Consider the following 19,916-nt stretch of genomic DNA (forward strand, 5'->3'; position numbering starts at 1 on the left):
ATGGATTTGAACGGGCTTTGTACAAACTAATATTACAAATACAGTCAGCACCTCTGCTTGCTTTTTTTTTTTTTTCCCCACTTAAGCCATTGTTTTATGTGATTTACTAGCAACGGGAAAACAGATTTGCTCTGTTTTAATGGACTGATTAATTAAAATTCATTAATGTAAATGTTTTAGCATGAAAACTGTGCTGTCTCAGGCTCCTTTTTTGAGTTTCTTACTGTGCTTGATACTTCTGAAATGCATTGCAAATTCATCCAGTTTTAGAAGAGTTTATCTTCTGGTTTTGGTGACGCTGTGGTTGCGTGGTGCCTTGGAAGATTATTCTAATAATCACCTGGAAGAGTGATGAGCTGCACAAAATCACAGAGTTTTGGTGAGAATTACCTTTAACGTAGCAGGGAGTGGGTAAAATCCCCCGTTTGGGGATTTCCATGTGTTTGTTGGGATTTCCGTGTGTTCACATGCATTTTATTTTTAATATCTTTAAAGATGAAAAAATGGAAAACAAAGAACAAGCTGAAATTTCAGGGAGTAGACTGCTTTATGCTAGAGCTTTTTACAGAGCTGACGATAGCCAACATAAACATCCTAAGCGTCATATCCATTGGTAGCAATATTTGGTTTCTAATCTTATATGATCTCACTGTGGTATCAAAGTCCTTTAGAATAAACCAGTTTGATCCTGGCGTGGGTTTGTGCTCTTTCTCCAATCAGCATTTAAGAATGTGCTGCTGTTTATTGGCGTTTAAGCTGTCTAACCAGATTTTTTGCCAGCCTAATGGATTCAGTTTTACTTCCCGTTTCCTTAGCAGAGATGCAGTATCAGAGTGCTTTTTCAGTTGTTTGCCTTCAGAGCAGAGGGCTCCTGTTCTGGTTCTCCTACTTAGAGCAGCTAAGTTCCAGATACACAGTGTCTGCTCAGATACTGTAGTAGTTTCTCCAGGAAATCTAGTCATGTTAAAACACAGCCTATTTTTGTTCACTTTTGGACTAACTTTAACTGGAAACCCTTTTTGGATAAAAGGTAAGCTTTCAGTTTTTAAGTATTCAGAAAGTTTCTTCAAATTGTCTTGTACTCTCTGGTTGTGATCATAAGGATGTACACATTTCAAATCGAGTCACAGCTCTCCCCAGGTATGAGGCTGTTAGCTGACCTGCTAATTGAGAAAATCTTGTTCAAGAAAAAGGTGTCTAGAAAAGATTACAAGCTTTTTATAATTGACCTCTTTGTGTTTTTTTTTCTCCAGGATATAATAGGTATATAAATACATTATCTTCTCTACAAGATGCTGGTTGTGAGTTACTGTCACTCTGATCAATAGTAGAGACTGTAGAAAAAAAAAATTTCTTCTTCGGTAATGTGAGGCAAATTCCTACAGTTTTGGTTTAGTTCCTCATTAACTTATTTCTATTTATGATTTGGTTTCAGATTGAGGTGTAACATCTGAAATATTTCTTAGAAAGTGATATTTTTATGACGTGCACTAAAGATGGTTTCCTGCTTTCAGGTGTTGAAATTGTTAGAACTGCATTTCCACTGTTAGACTTAACTCGCAAAACAGAATGGATTTTGTGATTTAGATAATAAAATTGTTGGAAGACTAAGAGCAAAGTCAGAAGTAAATACTGAGTGCCAAAATTCTCTGCAGAACTGTTTGCTGATAGCAATTTCCACATTTTGATTGCAATGGCAGTCTTTAATGTTAAACATATGCTACCTGCAACTAGCTTTTAAAAATCCTGATGTTATCTAACAGGTAGAGATCATCATTACATTGAAGAATCCTCCTCCTCACTTTGAATGGGTGATTCTGTGGCTTCTTTGCAATTATGAATGCTGTTCACAGGAACGTGGGAGGCTGAGGGTGACTTTGTGCTACTATAAATGAGAAGAAAACTCTTTATTTCCTTATAAAATAACAATTTCAGAAGGAAGAAACCACTTTCATTGTTAAAACCCATGTTACTGTTGGTTCTGTAACCTGTTTAAAAACAATGGTTGTGTCTCTGTTAATCAAAGTCCACACTCAGACCAGACTGATGAGCAGACAAGAAAAAGGAAGATGAATTCAAGTTCATACAATTAAAAAAAAAAAAAAAAAAAGGTCACTGGAGATTGTTTTTATCTTTATAAAACTGTTTACCTGAAACCAGATACTCAGCGGGCTTATCTTTAGCTTCCTGCATTAGCATGATGTCCTGGAGATAACTCTGATATAATGTAAAAGGCTACAAACCTTTTGCAAAGGTTTGACTGTCACTGGGACAAACGAAATGCAGCGTTAGGGAGTGGCAGGAGGCAGCGTGGTGAGCCGAGTTTATACACGCAGCAGGTGGCAGAATTCTATCCAGAGGACAACTATAAGTATTCCTCATTCAGGGCAGTGGGGAAAGGAATACGAGTAAAGGGATTTGAATGGAAGGAAAGAGTTGATTTAATCGAGGAGAGGACAGAAGGAAGTAGAGGCATGAACTAGAGGGAGAAGATGAGCAAGTGCAGAACTTAACAGTAGCCAGAAGGTGAAACCACGGCAGATGGCTCTTGTCACCAGTAAAAAACATTTCCCCAGAGTATTTAGGGACAGAATTTATTCTTCTGGAGTTATAATATTCTCCAATTCTTTGTCTAGCAAGTTCTGAAACATCCTGGAAAAGTTGGATCCACCATTCAAAATAACTGCAGTATAGGTCCATCAGCTGCTCCGAGAGAGCCCTGCTGTAGATTTACAGAGCAGCACAGGCTTCCTGGCACTGACAAGGGGATTTCCCGAAGCTTGAAGGAAATTAATCTATCTGAGATGTTAGCATCTCTTTGCACAGTTGATTTTAACTGGCCAGCTACTTCAGAAATTACTGTGAGGGGACAGACGGATGGACAGAGAAGATAGCTGCATAAATTTTCTGTGGTACATTAGGTTAAAAGTATAGGTCATGGAAGAAAAAATGTTTCAAAAATTATCCACAAAGGTACAAAGTTATTAATCTAAAATATGTGAGAATTAAGATTGTGTTTAAATCATTTGATAATTTTAATTTGTGTGCTCCAGAAAACCCCAGGTTTTATCTGAAACTAACTTTTTTAAAATCAGTTTCCCCATTCCTAAATTATTTCTTCATCACTATCAAAGTATGTATTGAATACAGGAAGGGATTTTTTTTTTTATTTACATTTTTCTTGTTCTTGGGATTGTCTATTAATTGTTACTCTTATATTGGTTGAGAGATTTTTTTTTTCAAACAATAATTAACTTGGTTAATTGTTTATATGAAGGAATTAGAAAACATTTGTGCTATTATCCCAGTTTATAATGTAAATAACTAAGATCAAGGGTTAAATCCAAGATTGCCATCCAGTTTTGGACACCCTGATTAAGAAAACTTTTTCTCAAATTTGCAGGTTTTAGCACTTTACATCAGCTGTGTTTGGGGTCGTGTAGTCATTAACCTGAATACAGACAAAACAGCATTTCTGCAGAGAATGAGGCCACATATATTTACTCTAAACACTCAGAAATGAAGAGTAACTTAGCCGTGAATGAAAATGCTAATTTCTGTGACTTTCCCGGTATAATCCAAGAGCTCTGGCAGAGACAGAACAGACCAAGCTGAGCATGGGCAATCAGGTCCTGTACTGGTGAAATCACTTTTTCTCCATTTATAGCCAGATCAGAATGGTCTTTTGGCAATCACCCCTGTGCAGGTGCCAACATGTCTTACTTACCCTTTCTGATTCTTCAGAAATTTCAAACTTTTTTTTTAGGTGTATCTTCTGAATGGACATCCAGACTTTCTACATTAGAAATAATTATTCCTCGAAATCTGACAGACATAGAGAAACATCACCAATTTTTTCATGAGGTTTGTTATTCTACCTGATTTTTAATTCTGATGTTGCTCTTTTTCACAATACTGTCCTATATTACGTACACACAATGTATAGTATACATAATTTTTGTGAAGAAAAATGCCCCACACTACCTCTTCAGTTTCTTAGTGTTTTCAGCTAGTTTTGAGTAGATTTGTTCCCACAAGATCTGCAATTACACTCTAAGTTGACACCTTTCAAACTTCTAGTCCTGTTAACAGCCTCATCAGACAGAAGTGAGAAGGAACGTGAAGAATATTTCCATTTCCTCCAAGTCAGAGTAGATGTTGAACTCGAACTTGAACTCACATCCATGCTGTATATGTTATTCTGCTCATTATACCCGGTCTTTGGATAACCAGAAGATGTCGACCATGTATAGCACCTACAGGGCTGATGTCCACTTGTAGAAATGGTCCCACAGAGTTGCACAGGTTAAATGAATGACTTAAAAGAGAAAGATCTGAGCCTTAATTCTTCAGTTCTGAGGTAACTTACCTTTGTGCTAGGTATCGAGTTCAGTTACTGAAGTAACTGCAAATGAAATAACATTAGTCATCTTTGTGCAAACCAATTAAGGAAGGAAGAATCTGTGAGTCGTTCATCCGGCTGCCAATGATCTAGATAAGGAGTGTCAGGAAACAAGATGTGGTAGTTGGGCAAAGAGTGCATACATGGGCTGTACCCTTCTACCTTTGGCGTGAAAGTTTATAGGTTAATAGAATTTAAACTTTCCCTAGGAAAGAATGTCGAGTGTGCTGCTAACGCTTTGAAATATAGAAGGCACGAGGGTTAGGAATTTTTATTTTGGTAGATACTTAAAACATATATAGTAGTTGGACCTCTCTTCTCAGACAAAACATGGAACTGACACAGCCAAGTAGAAAATCACCTAATTAAGTGATATCTTCTGTTCTGTTTTCAGGAGCATTCAGATGACAGTCCTTCTTACTCAGTTAAAACCAGAAATGGAACTTATCTCCTAAAACTGAAGAAAAATAAGTATGTGATAGGTTCATATCATCTTGGGACCTAGCTGCATATAGACAAATGTTTTTATACTGAAAAAATTCGGAAGAAACCATTTAAATGGCAGATTGTAGTAATTACAAAATTACTATTACAATTGTACAAATTACAAAATTACAAAAAAGACTCTATTAAATAGCGTTTCTGTTACGTTGCTAGTTTGCAAATAGAAAGGAATAATACTTTTTCTAGTTGTAAAGAAATTTATTTTGATTAATTTTTTATTTGCTGCACAAGATAGTGGACTAGATGATCTTCAAGGTCTTTTCTAACGATTCTGTGATGATTCTGTGATAGTACATTTCAGAAAATCCTTATGGAAAATTAGAATTCAGTTCAACATTAGCTTTTTTATTATCAGGGGGGAGGGTTGTTGACCATGTTGTATTTGAAGAAATTTGTCTGGTACTGTTGTTCCTCATTTCTGAGCCTGCGGTAGTCCAGGCCCTGATAAAACAGAGTCTGCTCAGATTTTCTATGGTTATTTTAGTTACAATATTTCAAAATAAGTCATTTTCCAAATTAGGCATCTCATTTTAAGGTATTTTGATTCACGTCTGTGAATTTTAATAATTTAGCATGAGTGTGCTGCTAAGAGAATGTAGTACTTACTAGGATTCTTGACTTAATTCTTGCTTTCTAGACTGTTAAAAGAGCAGTAGTTTATTTTTGTTTCCAGACAGCTTGTTAGCGAAGACTTTATGCTATATACATATGGGGAAAATGGGAAACTGGAGGCTACACAATCAAAAACCAAGGTATTGTATATAATAAAATTCCCCTTTTGTGTCAGCTTCCTCAAACCAGGGAAGCCAAGCTTTATGAAATGAAGGCCTTATTAACAATTTGAATAGAACTGAGGCTGACAACAAGGATGTGTGTGCACCTAAATGAATTTTCAAAGCAAAAGCGAACGCACAATCGTTAATTCTGAGCGTCTTCACATCTCTATAATAAGACAGTGAAAATTGGTTACATTTTTGGCAGTGGAAGGGAAAATGCAAGTGATGCCCATAAAGTATCTACAGAAGAAAAGCATATTTGCTGGGAAAGGGTCTTTTGTGAGTTTTCACATTTGTAGCATTTCTGTTTCACGGTTACCACTGATACAAAACATAAGGTTCCATGTCTCTTGAGGGAGTGGGCTGTTTATGGGGATCAAGCACCACTGTTTTCCAGACTGTGAAAGGAGATGCCAGGAGATTATGCCAAGACTGAATTTGAGCTCCCTGATTAGGTCAGCTTTGCATAGTATGCCATTAAAGGTCCAAGGATGGCACCAAAGCTCTATAGTTTTTAGGTCCTGCATCAAACAAGCCTTACAAATACTTTTGAATTTAACTTCAGCTTTAAACTGAATGTGATCTCAGTGAGAGCTAATTGGGTGCTTTGTGCATGGGAGATCTCAGACCAGCCTTTTAGAGGAGTCTGTTTAAGAACAAGATGAGCATTATGTAAATGAAAACATTTTGCTAAAAGATGATGATGGATTAAACTAAAAAGCTGGTTGTTTACTAGAACCAAGGAACCAAATGCTATTGCAGGTACTCATGTCAAGGAATATTTTACTCTATGAAGGTTGGGATTATTTTTAGAATAGGGAATTCCGTAAATTTGTAACAGTCAGCTTTAATGTCATGCAAATAAAAAGGTTACTTAGAAAATGTTTGCATTTGAAGGCAACAACCTTATTTTGTCATTATTTATATGGTTTTGTTGCATTTCAGACACATTGTTATTATCATGGCACTGTTGAAGGAATTGCTGACTCAATGCTTGCTCTTAGCACCTGCGATGGCCTTAGGTATTACCTCTTGCTTTTTAATTCATGGTAATTAATTGTACGGTACCATAGTAAAAGAGTGAAAATCCAGTTGCTATTCATCATACAGCCAGAGAGAAAACACCATCCTATCTTGCAAATATTTTTTGTAATGTTTCACCTTTTGATGAAGCTGAAACTCTTTACGGGTTTTATAGATTCCCTCAACTACCACTTTTTTTTTTTCCCCCCTTTCCAAAATTCCTTTACAGAAAAAAGATGAGACAGAAAAATATAGCCAGAACATGGGCATCAACTGAGGTTGACTCGATACAAATGTCTTGACCAGAGGTACCTTTGCAGAAGTGCTATCTGGTGAAGATTTTGCTGAACATACAACTCTCCTGTGAACAATTTGATCTTATAAATGGGCACATTTCAAACACAAACCATTTCTATGAAAAATTTTTGACCAAATTTAAAACAACGTTTTGTGTTTCAAATACAATAAAATTACATTTCTTTGAGAAACATAAAGGGGCCAAATTAATGCATGAAAGATGGTGGTGTTCTCCCTGCAGAATCAGTCCATGTGAATTGGCAAAATGAGATGGCATGTACAGCAAATTGTGTGGATGTTCAGAATGTGCTTAGAGTGTGTCCATGCTCCTCGGTGTTCACTGAGTTTGGCTCTTCAGCTGGACTTTGAATATGCTTGTCGGTTGTAGTAGCCTTGTTGAGTTTGATGTCTCTTTGATAAGCAGGAAGAGGCAAATGGGATAAATGGGATAAAATTCAACAACGTATCTTTCATGTATTCGTGTCTGTGAGATGCCACTCGCAATAAATAATGACATTTCCTGGCATTCCTCTAAATGAAGAATAAAATAGTCAACATACTGGTATTTCACTAAGCAGAACAGATATTTCATTTTGGCTCTTCTGCAAACTTACATGGATTCAATTCCTTTGGTTACCTTACACTCACATTTTTGAGGATCTTCTTTCACAAGATATTAACTAGAGAATTCTTGTTTTAAATACAGTTTTGAGATTCTGAAGAACAAGATAATAACTTCTGAGAGATTCTGGTACAGCAAATGGGCATGTTCCAGGTGTTTATGAGCCATGGAGAAATGCAAAATCCTTATACTTAGCTGCACTCCACAGTGCAACATGCTGTCTCCCTCATAAACACCCTGGTGGCTGCTTTTAACCTCTCTGTCTGTAGTGGAAGACATCTTTTTCTAAAATACTAGATTATTTCAGCTGCATGCAGCTAGGAGTAAGACTAGAGGTAAGGAGTAAGAGAGCCTTTGTATCAGCTCTGTACCCACAATCCAGATTCATTCAGTCACAATTTGGTTTTCCTGCTAACTGATGCAAGGAGCCCACACTTGTGTACGATTGACTATTTTAAATAAGTTGTTTTGTCTTCTGAGGTCCTGCTGGGCATTTGAACTTATACCCTATTTTAAGATAATTTAAGATAATCATTTATTTCAACATAGTGGTATGAAGAATTCTAGTTTTTAAGTATCCAGTTGTCATTTACTCACCTAATCATAACCACAAGGGAAAAATTGTGGGATAATTTTTCATTCTTTTGTGATTATTAGAGGAATTCTCTACATTGGTGGCAAATGGTATGGAATGGAGCCGCTCAGCACATCCAGCACATTTGAACACGTGTTTTACCAGTTAGAAGATATGCGGGATATCCCCTTCCGATGTGATGTGCTGAATCACGAGAAGATATTTGTGAAGCCGTCTATGAAATATGCGTTTTTATCAAACAGTACCTCTAGCAGGGATAAAGTTTTGAGGGTAAATATCTTTCTGTTTCTCTCCTGAGCTCAAGCCTTCTCCTCAGTCCATTCCAGCAGCCGAGGGTCTCCGAGCTCTCGCTTTGCCTTGGTATTGCTGCAAGTGGGTTTGGCCTTGTTGCCTTCATTTTCATGGACCCCAAAGTGGTGGGAGTGGTGCTGAGGACATCCCAAACCAGAAGAACAGCACAGTGTGAATTTAACATAGCTTGAAGCAGTCCTTGGGCAGAAGAGCAGAGCTCTGCCCGAGACAGTTGTGGGTATGGTGTGAAAGGCAGGAAGCTGATGTTCAGCTCCTGCATCCCAGTGCCTGAGCAGAAGTGTATTACTGACATATATTTATGTGGAAATCTATGGCAAACTGATAGGCCACGTTAAAAAAAAAGAATATGCAGAATTGCTTTATAAATCTTTGAAATTAAAATCATAAGAATAGAGAAAGATAAGTGAAAAAACCCTTGAACTCATTAGTCATTATGTGAACTTATTGTGCTTTCTCATTTGCAGAAGAAGCGAGCTGTCCTGCCACAGAAAAGCTATGTGGAATTATTTGTGGTTGTGGATAACAACAGGGTAATGATTTCATCCAATGCTACGTGCATTTTATTAAACCATTACATTTTTTCTCTGATATTCTCATATGATACTTTGCAGTTTTTACTGAAGAAATCTGATCCTGCTGCGGTGCAAAAGGAAACAGTTGAGCTGATTAATTACGTTGATGGGGTAGGTCAGATAAGTTGCTGAGATTCAGTAGTTTCTACTTTATCATCGTTTTCAAAAGAACAGCTAATGCAGTAAATCTGAACAATTATGTCCTGAAACTGCATTTGGAAGTTATACAGCGATTTCTAACATATTTAAGGCACCTCATGAATCTATGCACAAGTCTTACAGAGGTGTAGAGAGAGGGAGAGATGCAAGATGTTTTTAAACCACTTCCCTGCGCTCCCAGACTTTGGCTCCTTCAGGAATGCGAGGTCTCCAGTAGGTTTTACATTTCCAGGAAGCCTGTTTCTCATGTATGCAGTTCTTTTTTATTAAGCAAATGTCAGCGCTGTGAACAATTCCATACTCTGACCATTTGTTCCCAATTTCTCCTCAAGACAATTAGCTAAGGAAATGAATAAACATGGTCTTTCCAACTTCTCCAACTGAACGATATGTTTAGGTGCCTTCATGAAGTAGATTGCCTTCAGTCATATATTCTTTCCTCACATCAAACTGTTAATTATTCAAAAAACCTAAAGTTATATCTCAGCCGTTATGTTCAGCTTAATATTTACTGTAGTAGTGATATAAGCTTTCATAATTCAGCTGAAACAGACTGATGGACAGTAATTATAATATTTTTTTTTCCAGATGTATAGAGCATTAAACATCCAGATTGTTTTGGTTGGATTAGAGATCTGGACAGATACAAACCACATATCTGTAATGGATGGTTCAGCTGTAGATGTACTGCGTAGATTCGTTACTTGGAGACAGAAAGATCTTCTTAAACGATCACAAAATGATGTCAGCCATCTCATAGTGTAAGTGTTTGTTCAGTGGAAAAACTAGCCGTGCTGCCAGAGTTGTCAATGTGTATGATTTTGGGTTTGTGTATGAATGAACTAGAGTAAAATTCACTCCACTTCCAAACTGTCTTAACCTGGAAAAATGTCAAGAAAGTGTAATGAATTCTTTAGAGATCATCAACTCCAGGTGGCTCTGCTTGAGCAGAGGGGTAGGACCAGATGACCTCCAGAGGTCCCTTCCAACCTCAACCATTCTGTGATTCTGTGAACTCAGAAGCACTGACACAGCAGTTTTAGGTGATCAGTCATTATTTTCAAGTTCTGTTATTCAGATGTTTGTAATTTATTGCAGTGAAACCCCGATATGATGATAAATTCTCTTGACTTCAAGACCAACTTTTGACTTGCGGTATTTGTTTCAGACTCATCAGTGTCTTTTAGTAGAAATCATGAACTTTCAGCCCCTCTTTCAACACCACCTTCAAACTGCTTTCATTGCAGAGGGAGAAGCTCTTACAATACAACCATTGGAATGGCTTTTGTAGGTAGCATCTGCTCACAAGTCCTGGGAGGGTCAATCAGTGCTGTAAGTACATAATGTTGTGGTTATTGGCAGAAACTAGCACAGGAGCTGCTAAAATGTCATAGATATGCTGCTAGTGAGACCAAGAGGTACCTGACCAATCGAAGGCTTTCCCCTGTGCATTTACACAACCCAGAGTTGTAGCTACTGTTATTGCCAGACACTGCTTCCACAGAGGTACCTCCCAGAACTTCCTAAATAAATAATGTGCGATGTGTTGACCTGTTTGCTCAAGTCACTCAGGTCTTGGAGCGGTATGGTTTCTTTCGTGGCGTTTCTGATATAAAAATATTTTTAGACTTACATTTAAAAAAACCTGTTTTTTACAATTTCTGTCTTCATCACGTTCCAGTCCATTTGGCTGATTTAGCCCTGAAATTATTTTTTATCACCTTTTTGTAATTGAGCTAGCTCGAGGTTCTATAAAAAAAGCCTATTCTTGTACTGTTAAGGTTGATAACCAGAGTGTTTTGGGGACAGGAATGCTGCTACAAAATAATGTGTATTTTTTGACTCTTTACATGGACAGACAGTGAACATAATGCGCTCTATTCTAAAGTGTCTGGAATTCTCCACAATGAAGCTGTAAACAGGCAAGAATTTTAAATTTGGCAAAATTAGCCAGAAACTATTTTTTTCTCCTTCACCCCTGGGACAGCACCAGTATCTCCAGAAGTGCTTGTCCTTACAATACAGGTGCCACAACATCACGGACAGTCTTAGAGGCAGATTCTGTTCTTTTAGAGTCTTTGTCTTTTTGTCTTTGAAGATTCCATTGAAATCAGTGTCATGACTGATTAACTCTGTCATTATTCAGAATATGATCCTAATGAAACAAATAGAGTGGCAGAATCTGGCCCTACTGCAAAACAGCGACCAACTGTCTGTTCTTGCTGCTTTTGCTTTGCAATACAAATTAGTATTTTGTCTTTATAGCCCCTGAGAGACTTCTGGATTGATTAAATCAGTAGGTAGAAACTTAGTAATGTCTTTAGGTTTATATATATATTTTTTAACACTGATTCTTTTTATTAGTTGGATCATAACAATGTGTTACATCATGCTACAGTAGTTGCACATGAATTGGGGCATAATCTCGGAATGAAACATGATGATGAAAGGTGTCCTGCATCCTATATTATGTACAGCATAGATAAGTAAGATTTCCAGTTATTTTATTTTTATAATTGTTATTGACCTGCAGTGACTATGCCTTATAAGCTCTAAAACTCTCATGAATCTTGAAGAATTTTTGTGAATGGAGTTGTTTGAAAAGTTTAACCACAGAGGTGAATTCACTGACCTAGTTCCTGACATAATTTTAATTTATTTGAAATGTTACCTGTTTTCTGATCCCATCATTATTTATTTGTAGCATTCCTAAAAACTTTTTTGGATTTGTGTGGGGTTTTTTAAATTATAGTATGCTGCTTTTTTTTAACACTGCTATAAAAGCTTTAGATATATTCATTGTGTTTGTGCAAACATTCATCCTTTGCACAGATTCTCTTAACGGTTAATTTAAACAAAAACTATGAGCCTAAATTTCTTTCAGTTCATTTGTTCTTTGGCTTCCCCTTAAGAGAAAAAGATCGTATTATTTTATCTATCCACATTTGTATTAATAAATCGGGGTAGTTGAATACTGGACAAAACTACTATGAGAAGATGCATTCCTGAGTTCTTAGGGACTCCAAGTTAAGGTGAATGTCTTTCTGGAAATTATTTTTTAATCAAGTGGTTTTAGATTCAGTATGGACAAGGAATTTCTAAGGCCTGGTTTATATAGGACACCGGAATGAATAATCTGATGATCTCTATTTCTTCTGAAAGAACTTGCATTTATGTTATATATAGTATTTTTAACTTCTAGTACTGTACTCTAATGCAAAATAGAGTTAAAGTTAAGTATTTCATGATCTCCTAATGCTGTGAAACACAGTAATTATTATAGATTGACATCATTTTAAGGGCTTGAGTTGTATTTTTTCCTGTAATATTTATAATAAAAAATAGTATTATGCTTTTCAGGGGATCCAGGAATTTCAGCACCTGCAGTGCTGATGATTTTGAGAACCTTATTCTAAATGGAGGTGGAAACTGCCTTAGAAATCCTCCCAAAACAAGTAATGTTTACAAGGAACCTGTCTGTGGTAATAATGTGGTTGATAACAATGAAGAATGTGACTGTGGCAAACCGCAGGTAATGAATGAAATTCAACTGGATGCTTGTTGATTATTATATTAGTCTGTATTATATAATCATAGAATCATTTAGGTTGTAAATGACCTTTAAGATCATCGAGTACAACCGATACCTAACACTGCCAAGACCACTGCTAAACCATGTCCCTAAGCACCACATCTACAAACCTTTTAAACACCTCCAGGGATGGGGACTCCACCACTTCCCTGGGCAGCCTGATCCAGTGCTTGACTGTGTAACACTGGTGGTTTGGTATACTTGATTTGCATTAATGTCTTCCTTGTAAATTTACATTTTTGCAAGCAATATGAAGATAAATTTTAGAAAAAGCCTAAAATCATACTTTGATTTTGATATGAACTCAGTTAAGGGCCACAGGACTTCACAGAACTTTGAGCCAATGCCTAAGCAAGAAAAGCATTTCAGTACAGAGTGTGTGGAAACACCAGTTTTTTTGGTGCTGGGTTTTAGTAACATGGATATTTCTGTTACATAAAAGAGACTACTCATCTGTAGAGCACTTACAGATTTCCTAACTGCAACCCTTAAACTTTGCCCACAACAAAATTACTTTTGTATTTGCATTGTCAAAATGTCTCTCAAATAATGACTCATTCTTTAGAAGATAAAGGTGTCTCAAAAAAGACCCCAGTAAATCAAAAGGCTGCCAGCAAACTCAGGTTCTGTCATATAGGCCTTCTGCTAAGTCATTAAAAGTTACCAACATTTCTCTACATCAAACTGCTAGTGTAGTGGAAAAATAAGATGAAGGGAGGGATGATAAGAAGTGTTACTGAAAAAAACCCCAGTGTGTTCTGCTTCTTTTAGTGTAAACCTATCCTTTACCTCTGTGCCACAACAAATCAAAACAGATGTCTTTCTGATGACTTCTGGTAAAAAAATGCAGCCAAACTCTATGCTGATTTCAGTTAGAGCAGAAGGCTGTCAACTTCAGAACACGCAAGAGAGAGGGTGTGTGTAAAGTTTGGTTTGTCCGTGCACTTGGTTTGATGATGTACTTTCCTAGCTACATAGCAAGGTAGAAAAGTTGTGTCCCCTTGTCCCTGGCTGTTCTTCAGGAGTGTACTAACCCTTGCTGTGATGCTGCAACCTGCAAACTCACACCTGGATCGCAGTGCGCTCAGGGACTGTGCTGCAAAAATTGCAAGGTAGGCTGTGTTTTATAAAAATAAATTGATGTTATTTATTAGTATTTTTTAATGTCTGAAAAGAGCTATCGTAGTACTCTTGACATATTTTCACATTATCCAACCACATTCACCAGCAGAGAGCGTGCAGGCAGAGAATTTGTGTCTAACAGCTCTTGGCCAGCAGCTTAGGAATGGAATGTCATTTCTGTGTCATCCCTCGGAGGAGGCAGGAGCAGTCTCCCTTAGGCAACACCAAACTGCTCCAGCTATAATAGTTTTAATTTGTACTGATGTACACATTCATACGATCTACCCAAGTCCTCTGTAGGCTCAGCTCATAAACTTTCTATCTACACCATATGAAACTGAGAGTTTTGGATATTTGTTAGATATCGATCCGAAAAACTCTTTTATCGTCCTTAAAATCACATTGTTTCATGTTAGAACTTCTGCTGTTGCAAAGTAAAAGTGCACCCTACTCTCTGGTTCTAGTTTAAAGTGGCAGGAGCAGAGTGCAGATCCAAAATGGATTTCTGTGATCTCCCTGAATACTGCAATGGAAGCAGTGCCTACTGCCCGGATGACGTTTATATCATGAATGGTTACCCGTGCGACAACATGAAGGCGTATTGCTACTATGGAATATGCCAGAATTTTGATTCACAGTGTGAATCTATATATGGAAAAGGTATGTTTATAATTTAACGTAAAAAGGCTTCTAGTCTCCTAATAGACATTTCCGATTTTTCTTTTTCTTTCTCGTATTTTTAAGACAGCGTCATGGCTTACTAAGATTCACTATTTTTTTTGTACAGGGGCACAAAAAGCACCTGACATATGCTTTGAAAAAGCAAATATTAAAGGAGATAGGTTTGGAAACTGTGGAATGAGAGGTGGAGCGTACAAGAAATGTCCTGTTCAGTAAGTCACCAGCAAATAAAAGCTAACCCTAAAATCTTCACTGTCAAAAATATATTCTGCTACAAACTCTTAGAGCATGAGATTTAAAAGAATACTTCCTTGAAATGCAAGCTATAAAGTTCATCTGGATGGTGTATTTGCACTGATACTGGGTTTTTTTTTCTGTTCACCTTCTCTCTGCGTGTCGTTCATTCAATACAGGCACAGTCTGTGTGGGAAGCTCCAGTGCACGTCTGTTAGTCTTCAGAATCTTCCTGCTTGGAGTGTGGTCAATAATGCATCTGGGGTTTTATGCTGGTCTTCTGACTTTGACTTAGGATCAGATGTCCCTGATCCTGCCCAAGTTCATGATGGAACAGCCTGTGGAGAAAAGAAGGTAAGATGAATTGCAGCAGCATTACAGAATTCATTCCTCCAACTGTAAAGTTCTTAACTTTCAAAAGCATTACATACCATAATATAATTAAAAATCTGCCTTTTTGAGATATATACATACAAACAATTAATTAACTCTTGAAAAACTGGGATGCTACAAATCCATGAACTACATTATCAGTTATTCAAATTACTCCATCAAAATGCATACACAGACTTGGAAATTTGAGACAAATACAGCTATAAAATTGTTGAAACAAAGAGGTTCACTCAACAGCCGGGACTGAGTATAACTGTTCAGCAGGGATTCCTTATTCGCAGCGCTGGGCAGCACCGGGGATCACTCCACCACAAGTGCTGCACTTACTAACAAAACTCTCTGACTAATATATACAAAAAGCACACACATGCATTAGATTTCTTAGAAAAGGCAGTCATATGCTAATGGATCTTTAGAATTCATTTACATAGTCTGAGCATGCGTAGTAAAAGTAGAGTGAGGGTCTTCTCCCCTCCTTAGGGGTCCACACAGCCTTTCTCACACTGTCTGTTAGTGAACTTTAGGTTTTTTCTGTCCATCTCTGGTCATAGAGTTACTTCATCCATCCTTCAGCTCCTGTTTGTATCTAGGAGGTTAGTTTAGACCAGCTTTCAGTGACTTATCTTGACACTGGCATCTTCTTCCTTGTTTTCTTTAGGTTCCTACTATTAGGGATGTACTCAGGGAGTTTTTCAGACTGTCCAAGGTCTGTCTTATCTTTACTAGGCAAGGAGTTTAAGGTTTCAAAACATCTTATAATTGGTAATAACTATAGAGGGTAGTTAGGAAAAAGTATAAATGAAATTATATACATTACAGTAAAATACAGAAAAACACAAGAAAAATAAAAGCTAGTAAAATACAAGTCATGTCTAATGTTAAAACTAAATGTCTTATATTACAGGTCTCTGTACATTAGCAGTTTCAGGTATGCTTGTAGCAACTTCCCTTCATTGTGAAGTGCTGAATGTTCTATCAGCCCTTTTTCGTGACATTTAAGTAAAAGCTGTAGGCTTGTAAACATGTACATCTATATAGTATATTTACAAAAGGATGGGATTTTTTTAAGTTTTGTGTTTGAAAGATGTTAATTGCTTTTTCCAGGCTTGTGTAGATTTTCAGTGTGTTGATGCAAGTCATCTGGGCTACAGCTGTGATGTAAAGGAGAAGTGTAATGATAATGGGGTGAGTAGATGGTGTTTTCATGCCCTGTTTCTGGAAGACAGAGAGAGGCAAAATCCCTGCATAAATGCAATAACCAGCCAGATGGCTTTGTGGTTTTTTTTTCCCTGATCTGTATTAAAAGTGAAATCCACTTTTTTATTTGTAATTCATGTTGCCAATATACTGTAAACCTCTTAGCACTGACATTGAAAGACATTTCTTATGAATTTCCCGAGGGAATTTTCTAATATTACTGAGCTGTTGAACTGTAAAAGGCAAATATTCCTTTGAGGAGGACAGTCTAGTGATTCCTTATTTATGTGTGTCTTGGTGAAAAATCAAAATGGAGTCCAAAGGTTGTAAAAGTGTTAAATTCTTTGGACTGTAATCTATTGCAGGCAAATAACAAAACAAAGATTAACTTCTGTAGAGGTACCAGGATCACTCAGTGTTTTGGGATGTTATGGAGTGGAGACCTTATTATCAGTTAACACTTCATGTGTTTCTATGCAATACTTCTTGTTTCCACGTGCAATGCTTAATGTGCAATTCCTAATATACACTGGAGGTTGAAAGTGGCCGCTTCCAGAAAGGCTAATTTGACTAATACCTGTCTTTGACTTTGACTAATCCCTGTTTTATCGACTGTAGGTGTGTAACAACAAGGGGAACTGCCACTGCAATTCTGGGTGGGCGCCTCCATTCTGTAGCCAGTCAGGCTACGGTGGCAGCGTTGACAGTGGTCCAGCTCACATAGGTAGGATAGTGCAACTGGCCTTCACTCTGCCCCTGGTGTCTGATAAAATAGTCTACTAATAACAGGGGTTTTTTCAGTCTCTTTTCAACTGTTTTCTCCTACTGCTTAATCATGGACCGACTTGAATAACAAACTTTATCTGATGTGTACGTTTGCAGACATTGAGGAAGTTGGTCCGAGGGAAGATCTGATCTCTATTTTCTCTGAGATACAAAGCAGTATATTAAATTACTGAAATTAAGAGCAATACGTAAATTACTCTTACATTTTTAACTAGATATTTACTTAGGTATTTAAAACAGTTCTGATAAAATGGATGTAATAGAGGAAGCCTATAGCTTGAGAGTGAAACCAGCAGCCTGTATACATGGAAAGGGTGTCTCAGAAATGAGAGGGGTTAAGGAGGTGCATGCAGCAAGCAGCAGTTGGTTCGTGTAAGAGCCATGAAATTCTGCAAAGGGAAAATGGAGTAGATTTTGCTGGCCTGCACACTGAAACCAGGCAAAATGTTCCCCCTCTCTTTCTTTACAAGCAAAGTTCATCATCTGTAGCTTTGTGAGGCAAAAACCAATTCATATTTTATCAAATTATTAAAGGCTTAGGAAGGCAAGACGTACAGATCACTTGTGGGTAAGCTAATACACAACACGTTTGTCTACTTTAGAATTCTTGCAAAAATATACGGAAAAGGAGAAAGTTTGTTTCTAATACAATGTGGGATGGGTAGGGCAGAAAGAACTCGTGATAACATAAGGCCAATCCTCCTTTTGTGATCATAGCATTTCATAAATTTCAGTGAAGTTACTGGTTTTAATCCATAATAATGTGAAGATTGTAGTTTTTACAACAGAAAGGTGGTTTTAGCAGAAAAAATGCTTTAATATGAGGCTAAATAAGATTACTATCTTACATGATTTCAATTCTTTTTCTCTAGATACATCACTTCGGGATGGTCTGCTTATTTTTTTCCTCCTTGTGTTGCCAGTAGTAATCGTTACTGTATTAGCAGTAATTAAGCGTGATGCAATAAAAAGGAAGTTTTGCAGGAAAAGTAGAAGACAACACAGGTATTTCAGTTATTACAAATGCATATTTCAACACTCCAAATTAAAATAGCAAGCCTTATCTATAAAAGAATTCTTACCCCCTAAAAGATGTCCCTGCTAATAGTAGTAGTAGGTAGTTTAACAGCCAGTATCCTGCTATTGGGTAGTTTAATTCAGATGCTCCAGCTGTCAGTTTTTAAGCTCTTTTTCTCAAAATACACTGCACTTTCCTAACTGTTATTGATAATTGTATCGCCTGGACACAGGGGCATAGCTATTGAAACTACCTGCCAAAGCCAGAAAGGGGTGGAGTCAGAAACAGAATCCAGATCTCTGAGCTGTAGCCTCATCCCTTGAAAAAAGCTCCACCCCTGAAGGTAGTGAAACCAAATGAGGATTTTCCTGATGATATGGTTCTTGTTTCAGGGATAACAACGTGCAGCAACCAAAGCAAAATAACAGGCCAAGTCATAACACAAGAAATAATCAGGTAAGATAATTCACCCTTGCATTATTTTGAGTAACCCAAATCATACAGTGCCTTTTCTCTCATACAGTTACTGATGACTTTGTGCCTTTTTGATATATTGAAACCATCAATAATTCATATGTGTTAAACAGGATTTCTGTTTGGGTAAGTATGAGCTTTATTGCCTGCCCTGTTAACACAGGCTGTGAGCAGACTGCGTTGGAACAGGCTGTGACTTAACAGAGCAGCTGAAGATTGAACTCTGAATTCTGCAGCCAAATGCCAGAAGCTGCTTTAGCCAACTAGTTCTGATAAAGCAAAATAAAAATTATTGAAACAAAATGTTGCAAGAGAATACGAAGAATGTCACGGGAAATGAAAATTAGTTTTAAAGCACCGTTAGCTTAATACCGATTAGCTACACTCTGAAATTGGTGTTTTCCGTTAACCTGATTTTCTGCCACATCTTTTCCAGCCTGCCCCATCAAGTCCTGATGTTTTTACTGTATCAGGTTTCCCTGGTCCCAGGTTTGTAGTCTTTAAAACCTTCTTTACTACATGTATGTTTACATTACTGTGTCATTGTAAGTGAAGTTCCTAATGTCTCATGTCCTGCTTAGGAGCATTTTTTGTGCAGCATCATATGAGATACTAGGTTAAATGCTAAAAGGAGAGATGCTGGTTTACTGCTTGTATAGAGAACAGCATAACTGGACATGTCAATGCTACTAGGGCAAGGGAAGGGCAAAGAGAGTTAAATATGTGTATAAATGCTAGCAACTGTTTAAAAATGGTAAAGAACCAGTTTAGAAATACCAGTTGTCTCAAGTCATGAAATACTTCACCAAATGTGTTTTCCACCCTTCAGGCAGCCAGTACAAAACCAGTTTCCTGCAGTTCCTTCAGGACCTCAACAACCTGCTGTCCCACCTAGACCAGCTGTCTGAAACGTTTCTTGGGAGCCCTCAACCAGTTCTGACAAGTCACTGGTCTGAAAAAGATCAAAGACTGCAACCTTCCAGTCCACTGCTTGGGCAGCCAAATGCCTTCTGAAAGCACGTACCTCTGGAAAGGACCTGATGCTAAGAGGCACTGAACACAGATTTTGTAACATCCCATTATTTTGCTGATTGCTACTGACTGTATTTGTGCCTCTTCTACCTCACCTCTTCGGTTTTTTTAAATCAGAAGCCTGA

The 19,916-nt window shown here is 37.4% G+C and overlaps 1 protein-coding gene across 1 annotated transcript; it reads left to right on the plus strand.

The window, feature by feature from the left end:
* The first annotated feature begins 960 nt into the window (after positions 1 to 960).
* LOC141961526 (disintegrin and metalloproteinase domain-containing protein 9-like) lies at positions 961 to 19,916 on the plus strand. The gene is made up of 22 exons (XM_074908480.1): positions 961 to 1,030; positions 3,767 to 3,864; positions 4,797 to 4,873; positions 5,580 to 5,658; positions 6,628 to 6,704; positions 8,282 to 8,489; positions 8,996 to 9,061; positions 9,143 to 9,214; positions 9,851 to 10,023; positions 10,510 to 10,594; positions 11,627 to 11,748; positions 12,623 to 12,794; positions 13,877 to 13,966; positions 14,441 to 14,636; positions 14,764 to 14,869; positions 15,071 to 15,245; positions 16,389 to 16,469; positions 17,100 to 17,205; positions 18,140 to 18,272; positions 18,678 to 18,741; positions 19,196 to 19,248; positions 19,589 to 19,916. The coding sequence occupies exons 1-22, from the start codon at positions 961 to 963 to the stop codon at positions 19,665 to 19,667; spliced, it is 2,382 nt and encodes a 793-aa protein (XP_074764581.1). The 3' UTR covers positions 19,668 to 19,916.

The sequence above is a fragment of the Athene noctua genome, chromosome 5 (assembly GCF_965140245.1).
Source record: "Athene noctua chromosome 5, bAthNoc1.hap1.1, whole genome shotgun sequence".
Lineage (NCBI taxonomy): Eukaryota > Metazoa > Chordata > Aves > Strigiformes > Strigidae > Athene > Athene noctua.

What these genes read in the sequence shown, in the direction of transcription:
- LOC141961526 (XM_074908480.1), top strand. Translation starts at nt 961, where the DNA reads ATGTTAAAACACAGCCTATTTTTGTTCACTTTTGGACTAACTTTAACT. An exon ending in TGATTAATTACGTTGATGGG is followed by an intron (nt 9,215 to 9,850) that starts GTAGGTCAGATA and finishes TTTTTTTTCCAG; the next exon opens with ATGTATAGAGCATTAAACAT. An exon ending in AGAAGTGTAATGATAATGGG is followed by an intron (nt 16,470 to 17,099) that starts GTGAGTAGATGG and finishes TATCGACTGTAG; the next exon opens with GTGTGTAACAACAAGGGGAA.